The sequence below is a fragment of the Mytilus californianus genome, unplaced genomic scaffold, assembly GCF_021869535.1.
Source record: "Mytilus californianus isolate M0D057914Y unplaced genomic scaffold, xbMytCali1.0.p SCAF_8, whole genome shotgun sequence".
Classification (NCBI taxonomy): Eukaryota; Metazoa; Mollusca; class Bivalvia; order Mytilida; family Mytilidae; genus Mytilus; species Mytilus californianus.
In genome coordinates, this window is record NW_026262734.1 from 75,983,784 (window position 1) to 75,995,992 (window position 12,209).

At 33.0% G+C, this 12,209-nt stretch overlaps 1 protein-coding gene across 3 annotated transcripts in view; it reads right to left on the reverse strand.

Annotated features, from left to right (window-relative positions):
- LOC127712478 (serine/arginine repetitive matrix protein 2-like) overlaps nt 1-11,610 on the reverse strand; it is a 97,027-nt gene extending 85,417 nt beyond the window's left edge. For all 3 annotated transcript variants that reach the window (XM_052218931.1, XM_052218932.1, XM_052218933.1), the window contains exons 1-2: nt 11,515-11,610; nt 827-1,093 (exon numbers count right to left, since the gene is read on the reverse strand). In XM_052218931.1, the coding sequence (XP_052074891.1) occupies nt 827-1,065 (239 nt within the window). In that variant the 5' untranslated portion in view covers nt 1,066-1,093; nt 11,515-11,610. The remainder of the gene's footprint in view (nt 1-826; nt 1,094-11,514) is intronic.
- Between the last annotated feature and the right edge of the window lie 599 nt (nt 11,611-12,209).

Genomic DNA, 12,209 nt, shown 5'->3' on the forward strand with positions numbered 1-12,209 from the left:
TGCAAATAATGAAACAGTTTTTAATCAAATAATTTAAGCAGGATACAATGGTGTTAAAAACTTTAACAAAGGAAGACAACTCAAATATCATTTTTCAACAATAACTTATGATATATATACATTACAACCTATTCAAAACTATGAAGACTTATTATTTTTGTTGATTGTGACAGTTTTAAAGTTTAATAACAACTTAATTAGATGCTGTTTCTAAGAGATGTATGAAATGGTTATGTGTGCCTACCATACAAACTATCTAAAAAAAAAATATTTGAAATTCAGAAATCACACTTGTAATTATGGTAATGGACATCCCTTGTTCTAAGAAGATTTTTTTTTGAAATAAAATTATCTGAGAATCATTTACATTTGTACATAGATCTGAAAACCCCTTAATCCCTATTTATACATGTGTCATTTTCTACTACATGTAGGTTAAACTAGTCCAGAAACTAAAAGAAGAAGCAAAACAATTGAAATCAGTGAAATAAATGAAAAGATCATCTCTGCAATTACCATTAACACCAATAGACTAATAAATGTTAACTGAAAAAAAGGAAGCATGTTTAAAGGCAGTCTCTAAAAAATGTACATAATAAAAATAGTGAAAGCTTTTTCCATCTTTTTTCATAAACATAGGGTAACAGTTCTTTAAATTTGTGCCAATAAACATTGCATAAATTTACATTTCATTTGGCTGGTTTACTATAACTAAAGTTATTGTGTTTATGGATGAAAAATAGCTTCAACAGACCAATACAATACAAACGGAAAAATCATCTGGTCATATATAAAACAAATCATTTCTAACAATATCAAGCCTTACCCTTGTTCTTCCATCAATTCTTGCATTTCCAGACATTTCAGTTCCACTTTTCGTTTACGATCATGATCAAGTATCTCCTTATTTGGCTGTTTTATCATGGACTGTTCCAACTTTTTCAGTTCTTCCTCTGACTTGTAGTCTACCCTGTCTTTGTGGTTTCTGACAAAGGAGAGATTTTTCTGAACGTAAGCATTGGTACCGCTACCTCTGGCAGTTGTTAACCCTATACCATTATACATTGTTACCAATTACAAGGACTTTCAATACCTGTAATAAATAAAAACAGTCATTGACAAATTTTATGTACAGCAATCTTTTTGAAATACCCCAATTCAACTATTGACACCATCTTCTTATAATAAAAGACTTATTCGTGTAATTTGAAGATTGATTGATTGATTGGTGTTTAACGCCACTTTCAACACTATTGTGCTATTTCGTGGTGGTCAGTTTTTATTGGTGGAGGAAGCCGCAGTCCCCAGAGAAAACCACTGACCTTCAGTAGGAAAACTGACAATCCTAGTCAATTAAGATTGAAGTCGAGTGCACCGGCACGAGTGGGGTTTGAACTCATAACCTCAGTGTTGACTTGCTAGTGATTACAGTAGTTGAACTACTTAGACCACTCGGCCACCGAGGCCCCTCGCGTATTTTGAGACATGAAATATATTCCAACAGTTTATCATGCATGACATGATTGTTGTATTACGTTTGGAACTTTAAGGAGTCTTTAAATGAGATACATGTAAGCATGTGTTTTCTTTTGGCATTAGTTAAGTATTTGATAACTGCAAGCCTTTATGACAGGTTTTGACCCTTCCTCCCTTTACTGGCCATATTGCCAAGTTCCCAGGGGACTCTACTTTTATTTCATTTGATTTGTTTTATTGTCCCATACAAGAATATATATGGTTTCAGGGTGGGGATCTTGACCGTTTGAAAGTGTTCAAAAAAAAGGGGGGTGGGGTGAAACCCGGAGACTCCCCCAATATTTCATTTGATTTGTTTTATTGTCCCATACAAGAATATATATGGTTTAGGGTGGGGATCTCGACTGTTTACAAGATAAAAGCACATTCTCAAATTGAAGGGGGCTGGGGGTAAAAATATATATAGTTTAGGGAGACTTAATTATCTACAAAATGTCCAGTAAATTTCTTACTTTATTTATACAGTCTTATATAGCTTATAATCATCAGCACTTAGGAAACAGAGAATTTTCAATTAAATCTGTCACTCCAATTATAATTGTGAGATAAGACATTTACCATGATATGCTTTGTCATAATCTGATAATAGGAGAAAATTATTTAATAAAATGCTTCGCTGGGGCGCAGCTTGATACGACCGCAGAGGTCGAACCCTGAACAGTTGGGGCAAGTATGGACACAACATTCAAGCTTGATACAGCTCTGAATTTGGATTGTTATTAAATATTTGACACAGCATAGGTTTCTGACACAGAAAGAATGTGGTCTAAGAACTTGAATTTTTTTAATTTACCTATTATGGTCCAATGTCCAAAATCAAAATACATGGTTAGATTCAGCATATCAAAGAACCCCATATATTCAATTTTTGTTAAAATCAAACAAAGTTTAATTTTGGACCCCAACTTGGACAAACTTGAAAACTGGGCCCATAATCAAAAATCTAAACACATGTTTAGATTCAGCATATCAAAGAACCCCAAGAATTCAATTTTTGCTAAAATCAAACTAAGTTTAATTTTGGACCCTTTGGACCTTAATGTAGACCAATTTAAAAAACGGGACTTAAAATTAAAAATCTAAATACACGGTTAGATTTGGAATATCAAAGAACCCCAATAATTCAATTTTTGATGAAATCAAACAAAGTTTAATTTTGGACCCTTTTGACCTCAATATGAACAAATTTGATAGGGGGGCCCACAAATAAAAATTCTTAATGCATGGTTAGATTCAGCATATCAAAGAACCCCATATATTCAATTTTTGTTGAAATCAAAAAAAGTTTAATTTTGGACCCCAACTTGGACAAACTTGAAAACTGGGCCCATAATCAAAAATCTAAACACATGTTTAGATTCAGCATATCAAAGAACCCCAAGAATTCAATTTTTGTTAAAATCAAACTAAGTTTAATTTTGGACCCTTTGGACCTCAATGAAGACCAATTTAAAAAACAGGACCCAAAATTAAAAACCTAAATACACGGTTAGATTTGGAATATCAAAGAACCCCAATAATTCAATTTTAGATGAAATCAAACAAAGTTTAATTTTGGACCCTTTTGACCTCAATATGAACCAATTAGATAACGGGGTCCACAAATAAAAAATCTAAATACATGGTTAGATTCAGCATATCAAAGAACCCCATATATTCAATTTTTGTTGAAATCAAACAAAGTTTAATTTTGGACCCCAATTTGGACCAACTTGAAAGCTGGGCCAAAAATCAAAAATCTAAATACATGTTTAGATTCAGCATATCAAAGAACCTCATATATTCAATTTTTGCTAAAATCAAACAAAGTTTAATTTTGGACCCTTTGGACATTAATGTAGACCAATTTGAAAACTGGACCCAAAATTAAAAATCTAAATACACTGTTAGATTCGGCATAACAAATAAATAAATGTGATCAAAGATTTTACAAATCTAATGCGCCATACTGTGCAATTAAAGATTACTTCTTGAAATTTTTCAATATTTGAAATTTGAAAAAAAAATAATATTTGAAGAATAATTCTTTTTAATTTCTGAAATCTGAAATGAGAAAAAATTGGCCCCCCACAATTTCTTTTTATTCCCCCCCCCCCCCCCTTTTTCCCCCAAAAAAATTCTTTCCCTCAAGATATGGTCATAATCTCAATTCAAATTTCCAATGGAGTTGGCAACCATAATTACCCATTTAAATTTACCATAGTGCTAACTTAATCTATTTTATAATAGAATTAATAAAAATATAGGCTCAAATCTTTCATATGGATTTTTTTGTAAAAAAAAAAGATGAAAACATTTGCAGATATTTTTACTGGTCTTCCTTTATAAATATGCATTTCTTTAAACATAATTTAAAAGCAGTGTAAGGGAAGTAACCAAAACGTTGTATTTGGATTACCTCCCTTACACTGTTTTAGATTATCTTTATTGTTCATTAACCATTACTTTATACATAATTTAAAAGCAGTGTAAGGGAGATAATTTCAATGATGTATTTGATTTATCTCCCTTACACTGCTTTAAATTATGTTTTGTACTAAAGTATTTGTCCATTAACCAGGACAACCTTGTTTTTCCCCCTTTTTTGCCCCTAATTCCTAAACGGTTTGAGCCATAACCCCCCAAAGCAAATCCTAACCATCCCTTTGTGGTATGGAAACTTGTAGTATAATTTCAGAGAGATCCATACACCGTTCCACAGTTATTGTCTGGAAACTAGAAAATGCTCATTTTTGGCCCCTTTTTGGCCCCTAATTCCTTAACTGTTGGTACCATAACCCCCAAAATCAATCCCAACCTTCCTTTTGTGGTATTTAACCTTATGGTCAAATTTCAAAAAGATCCATTCACTTAAACTAAAGTTAGAGTGCGAAAACCAATATGTATTCGGACGACGACGCTGGACGACGACGACGACGACGACGCCAACGTCATACCAATATACGACCACAAAATTTTTTGCCGGTCGTATAAAAACACTTAATGTAATCAAACTTTATATATATAATTAACCATTTCTGTACAAAGAGAAATAACTCAATCATATTATAAATACCACTTTTGGATATTAAAAAGGGGGATAACTCAACAAGGAGAAAAGCTAAAATCGTGAAAATTGAACTTGACCTTCATTTAGTCACAGGAAACAACATATCTAAATTTTTAAAAATTTCATCAAAGCATTTTCATGTAATTGAACGGACACTGTTTGGCAGCCGCCCACCGTACATCACCAAATCAATAACCGATATTTCCTTTGAAAATACGGTTAAAACTGCAAAATTTTCTGAAAATTACCAATCCAGGGGCAGCAACCCTACAACAGGTTGTCTGATTTGTATGAAAATTTCAGGGCAGATACATTTGTAGATTTTAACCTGATGAACAATTTTACCCTCATGTCAGATTTGCTCTAAAACTTTGGTTTCAGAGATTTAAGCCAAAATCTACATTTTACCCCCATGTTCTATTTTTAGCCATGGCAGCCATCTTGGTTAACTGGCCGGGTCATCAGACACATTTTTTAAACTAGATACCCCAATGATGATTGTGGCCAAGTTTGGTAAACTTTGGCCAAGTAGTTTCAGAGAAGATTTTTATAAAAGATTACAAAAATTTACAAAAACTTGTTAAAAATTTACTATAAAGGGCAATAACTCCTTAAGGGGTCAATTGACCATTTTGGTCATGTTGACTTATTTGTAGATCTTACTATGCTGAACATTATTGCTGTTTACATTTTATCTCTATCTATAATAATATTCAAGATAATAACCAATAAATTGCTTCGCCGAGCGCAGCTGGATACGACCGCAGAGTTCCAACCATGAACAGTTGGGGCAAAAATGGACACAATATTCGCGCTTGATACAGGTCTGAATTTGGATTGTAATTCAATATTTGACACATAATAGGTTTCTGACACAGAATAACTGAAGTCAAAGAACTTAGAATTGGTTATATGATTTGAATTTATATTCAATTTTTTGCTTTTGTGCAATACACTATGCTGTTGCCAATTGACCTCCCCCCCCCCCCTTTTTTTCAAAAAAAAAAATAAATTTGAAGGATTTTCTTTTTGATTTCTGAAATCTTGAGGAGAAAAAATTGTCCCCCCACCCCAATTTTTTTTTAACCTCCTCCCCCCTTTTTCAAAAAAAAATTCTTTCCCTCAGTCATGGTCATAATTTCAATTCAAATTTCCAATGGAGTTTGCAACCATAATAACCCATTTAAATACATCATAAAAGTCTTAAAATAGAAAATGACATACATAACATGCATAATCATAGCTAAAATTAATTTACCTTAATCAGCATTTTTAAAATGATTAAAATAGTAACTTCTAAAAATGAATTGACAGCTAATCACCTCAAGACAATACAAAAATTCTTTATACATAATTTAAAAGCAGTTTTAGGGAGGTAATTCAAAGTTGTGTTTGAATTACCTCCCTTACACTGTAATTTGTACTTAAGTAATTGTCCATCAACCAGGACACCCTTGTTTTCTCTCACTTTTTTGCCCCTAATTCCTAAACGGTTTGAGCCATAACCCCCCAAAGCCAATTCTTACCATCCCTTTGTGGAATGGAAAACTTGTGGTATAATTTCAGAGAGATCCATACACCGTTCCACAAGTTATTGTCATGAAACTAGAAAAATGCTTATTTGGGCCCCTTTTTGGCCCTTAATTCCTAAACTGGTGGGACCATTACCCCCAAAATCAATCCCAACCTTCCTTTTGTGGTTATAAACCCTTATGTTTAAATTTCATAGATTTCTTTTTACTAATACTAAAGTTATTGTCCGGAAACCATATGTCTTCGGACGACGACGACTTCGTGATACCAATATACGGTCGTATAAAAAACTGCAATTTTCTTAAAATTACCAATTCAGGGACAGCAACCCTACAACGGGTTGTCTGATTTGTATGAAAATTTCAGGGCAGATAGATCTTGACCTGATGAACAATTTTTACCCCCATGTCAGATTTGCTCTAAATGCTTTGGTTTCAGAGATATAAGCCAAAATCTACATTTTACCCCTATGTTCTGTTTTTAGCCATGGTGGCCATCTTGGTTGGCGGGCCGGGTCACTGGAAACATTTTTTAAACTAGGTACCCCAATGATGATTGTGGCCAAGTTTGGTTAACTTTGGCGAAGTAGTTTCAGAGGAGAAGATTTTTGTAAAAGTTAACGATGGACAACGACGGACGCCAAGTAATGAGAAAAGCTCACTTGGCCCTTTAGGCCAGGTGAGCTAAAAATAAATGATGTTACACAGGGACTAAACTTAACTGTTTTCCTCCAGGGGCCAACTGGGCCCCTAAAATATTTTTTTCAGGGGCCCAGTTGAAATTTTAGGAGCCCAACCAATTTTTATACTAATAAAAAATAAAATGCTTCGCTGGGGCGCAGCTTGATACGACCGCAGAGGTCGAACCCTGAACAGTTGGGGCAAGTATGGACACAACATTCAAGCTTGATACAGCTATGAATTTGGATTGTTATTAAATATTTGACACAGCATAGGTTTCTGACACAGAAAGAATGTGGTCTAAGAACTTGAATTTTTTTAATTTACCTATTATGGTCCAATGTCCAAAATCAAAATACATGGTTAGATTCAGCATATCAAAGAACCCCATATATTCAATTTTTGTTAAAATCAAACAAAGTTTAATTTTGGACCCCAACTTGGACAAACTTGAAAACTGGGCCCATAATCAAAAATCTAAACACATGTTTAGATTCAGCATATCAAAGAACCCCAAGAATTCAATTTTTGCTAAAATCAAACTAAGTTTAATTTTGGACCCTTTGGACCTTAATGTAGACCAATTTAAAAAAGGACTTAAAATTAAAAATCTAAATACACGGTTAGATTTGGAATATCAAAGAACCCCAATAATTCAATTTTTGATGAAATCAAACAAAGTTTAATTTTGGACCCTTTTGACCTCAATATGAACCAATTTGATAGCAGGGCCCACAAATAAAAAATCTAAATTCATGGTTAGATTCAGCATATCAAAGAACCCCATATATTCAATTTTTGTTGAAATCAAAAAAAGTTTAATTTTGGACCCCAACTTGGACCAACTTGAAAACTGGGCCCATAATCAAAAATCTAAACACATGTTTAGATTCAGCATATCAAAGAACCCCAAGAATTCAATTTTTGTTAAAATCAAACTAAGTTTAATTTTGGACCATTTGGACCTCAATGAAGACCAATTTAAAAAACGGGACCCAAATTAAAAATCTAAAAACACGGTTAGATTTGGCATATCAAAGAACCCCAATAATTCAATTTTCGATGAAATCAAACAAAGTTTCATTTTGGACCCTTTTGACCTCAATATGAACCAATTTGATAGCGGGGCCCACAAATAAAAAATCTAAATACATGGTTAGATTCAGCATATAAAAGAACCTCATATATTCAATTTTTGTTGAAATCAAACAAAGTTTAATTTTGGACCCCAATTTGGACCAACTTGAAAACTGGGCCCATAATCAAAAATCTAAATACATGTTTAGATTCAGCATATCAAAGAACCCCATATATTCAATTTTTGTTGAAATCAAACAAAGTTTAAATACTGGACCCTATCTTGGACCAACTTGAAAACTGGGCCCATAATCAAAAATCTAAACACATGTTTAGATTCAGCAAATCAAAGAACCCCAAGAATTCAATTTTTGTTAAAATCAAACTAAGTTTAATTTTGGACCCTTTGGACCTCAATGTAGACCAATTTAAAAACCAGGACCCAAAATTAAAAACCTAAATACACGGTTAGATTTGGAATATCAAAGAACCCCAATAATTCAATTTTAGATGAAATCAAACAAAGTTTAATTTTGGACCCTTTTGACCTCAATATGAACCAATTAGATAACGGGGTCCACAAATAAAAAATCTAAATACATGGTTAGATTCAGCATATCAAAGAACCCCGTATATTCAATTTTTGTTGAAATCAAACAAAGTTTAATTTTGGACCCCAATTTGGACCAACTTGAAAACTGGGCCAAAAATCAAAAATCTAAAAACATGTTTAGATTCAGCATATCAAAGAACCTCATATATTCAATTTTTGCTAAAATCAAACAAAGTTTAATTTTGGACCCTTTGGACATTAATGTAGACCAATTTGAAAACTGGACCCAAAATTAAAAATCTAAATACACTGTTAGATTCGGCATAACAAATAAATAAATGTGATCAAAGATTTTACAAATCTAATGCGCCATACTGTGCAATTAAAGATTACTTCTTGAAATTTTTCAATATTTGAAATTTGAAAAAAAAAAAATATTTGAAGAATAATTCTTTTTAATTTCTGAAATCTGAAATGAGAAAAAATTGGCCCCTCACAATTTCTTTTTATCCCCCCCCCCCCTTTTTCCCCCAAAAAAATTCTTTCCCTCAAGATATGGTCATAATCTCAATTCAAATTTCCAATGGAGTTGGCAACCATAATTACCCATTTAAATTTACCATAGTGCTAACTTAATCTATTTTATAATAGAATTAATAAAAATATAGGCTCAAATCTTTCATATGGATTTTTTTGTAAAAAAAAAAGATGAAAACATTTGCAGATATTTTTACTGGTCTTCCTTTATAAATATGCATTTCTTTAAACATAATTTAAAAGCAGTGTAAGGGAAGTAACCAAAACGTTGTATTTGGATTACCTCCCTTACACTGTTTTAGATTATCTTTATTGTTCATTAACCATTACTTTATACATAATTTAAAAGCAGTGTAAGGGAGATAATTTCAATGATGTATTTGATTTATCTCCCTTACACTGCTTTAAATTATGTTTTGTACTAAAGTATTTGTCCATTAACCAGGACAACCTTGTTTTTCCCCCTTTTTTGCCCCTAATTCCTAAACGGTTTGAGCCATAACCCCCCAAAGCAAATCCTAACCATCCCTTTGTGGTATGGAAACTTGTAGTATAATTTCAGAGAGATCCATACACCGTTTCACAGTTATTGTCTGGAAACTAGAAAATGCTCATTTTTGGCCCCTTTTTGGCCCCTAATTCCTTAACTGTTGGTACCATAACCCCCAAAATCAATCCCAACCTTCCTTTTGTGGTATTTAACCTTATGGTCAAATTTCAAAAAGATCCATTCACTTAAACTAAAGTTAGAGTGCGAAAACCAATATGTATTCGGACGACGACGCCGGACGACGACGACGACGACGACGACGACGACGCCAACGTCATACCAATATACGACTACAAAATTTTTTTGCGGTCGTATAAAAACTGAAATGTACTTTTCATATACTAATAAAGCCTTATTAGGTAATCCCACTTGTAGCTTTTGAGTCTGGTAAAGATTTTGTGTGATAACTTTATAATATTTGAATTATTGCCACCAGAAATATATCACAAAATTTTACCATACTGATTTTATTACATATTAATTTGCAGATTACTTAAGTGTTGTTATCATCTAGCAGCATTTAGAATACTGATTTTAGTACATTTCCTACAGAAATTGTCTCCCTTCAATTTCAACTTCCGGTTGACCTTTTGACAATATGGCTTTTTCTATGAATCATTAAAAGCTATCTCAAATCCAAGCCATCCTCTAATAGTGTTGATCAAAAATATTATTCAATTACTTTTTATTGAAGATTGGATATCAAACTAGATATTGTGATATTTATTTACGAGATTTTGCGTTTCGTTTTTCATTGAAGATTTTGTAAATAGCAATTCGTGGACAAGTTACCGTCTAAAACGGGCTTGTAATGACTCACTTGACAACTGGAATGCATCCCTTTCGCGATGCATATTGAACAGTTTTATAGAAGAAAACACTAAACAATAATGAAATAATCGTAGAAGATTTAAAAGAGGGTTAAGAACACATGCTTAAAGGAGGTATATGTCAAATCGTGACTTCGTATTGAAAACATAGTTGTCCGACGGGGTTTGGGTTATTAAAATGAACTTACTGGCTTTCAGAAATTCCCTCTTTAATTATCCTGCTTTGATTAGGCAAGCAGGTTTCTGTTTGGGAACAGTTTTTGTTTATATCACAGTGGAAAGGGTAGAAATGGGATTCACTTCAAAATATTTTACAGTCGCCAGCTGTGCGATCAGGATGATAAAATATATTCGCCCAGCCGAAAATCTGGTTGCCTTGGGCGACTTGGCGAGCGTTAAGTTTAGTCCCTGTTGTTTGAAACGTGGTTTGGAAAGAAATATAAAGTTTTAAATGCAATACATGTAGATTGATGAAACATGAACTATACTATAGGCAATTTTCATCACTTGCTAATGAAGTAACAAATACATTTTCCCAAAAATCAGAATGTTTTGATGTACTCTCAAATAACAAGTACTGGAAGTAAAACAAAAATACCATGTTGAAAAGTTGTTTCTTTGAAATAACATACGTCCAATCTGTAAAGTCAATGACAATGTTTTGACCACGTTTCTAGAGAAATGAAATGTTCATTTCTATGAATTTCTTGTCTAATCATAGAAAAATTGCTGTTGCATCAATTTGGTAAAAATGGAAAATTGCTGATGATAGCAGCTTGCCCCAGTTTCCCAGTAGCATGAGCCTGCCCCTACTGTCTGAAGAACGCCAGCTACATGTAGAACATGTCAACCTGGTTTTTTTATTTTTTTGGAATACCATTAACATTTGCCTTCAGCCTTTTGGAAGAACTCTAGACAGACTGTGATACTTGTGTTCTAGCCAATCAGGTGCAAGATCAAAATTTGTACATCTTAAAAAAAGAAGAACATTGTATTTCTTTCCAATTTTTTGGACTCTTTGTTCACTGTGTAGGACTGGGACATTGTCATTGTGAAAATATATGTGGGAACTAACATGTGTTCTGCTTTTTTTTTTGCTTATTTGACCTTTAGCAGTTGTTTAAAATCTTCATTTTCATTAAACTGTTTCTATTTAACGTAACACATACTCAGAGATTTATACATATACTTCAAAACTCAATATTTTCACATTTCAATACATCGTTATTTTCGTTTTTCTATCGATCTTCCTGTCTGCTACGTCAAGCATGCGCACTTAAGGGAGAAGGGGGATAACTCATTCAAGTTTTTTGGCGCGAGAATTACAAATAAGAAAGTTGTGTTATTTTCATATTGAGGGTATTTTTACTCAGGATTCACTGCTTCGTTACTTATACGATTTATAACATTGCATTACTAAATTTGCCGTTGATTCATCTGAGACCACTAAGTAGTCTCAAGATGAATTAAGAAAATCACAATCGTGCACCACTGATGCATTCTGGAGCCTCCTCTTGGGGTTCAAGTTTGATAATGTGATTACTTGGCCGTTTTTATAGTGGTTATTTGATTACCAGACCAAATATTTCTTGATAATTTGATTATTTGATAATCTAGAACTGTATTTTTGATTATTTGATTATCTTGTTTCAAAAAATAATTAATGATTATGTCGGATTATATTGGCAAAAATAATTATGATTATGTGATTACTTGGACACCCCCATGAGGGCCTCAATTCTGACAGATTATTCAAGATCTAAGATTTAAAATGAGTTCATGGGTTTCTGACACTTTCAAGATTTAGAATCCCAAAGTTGTGCATGATTTTTGTTCTCTCTTCAATCACGTCCGACAATTCTTG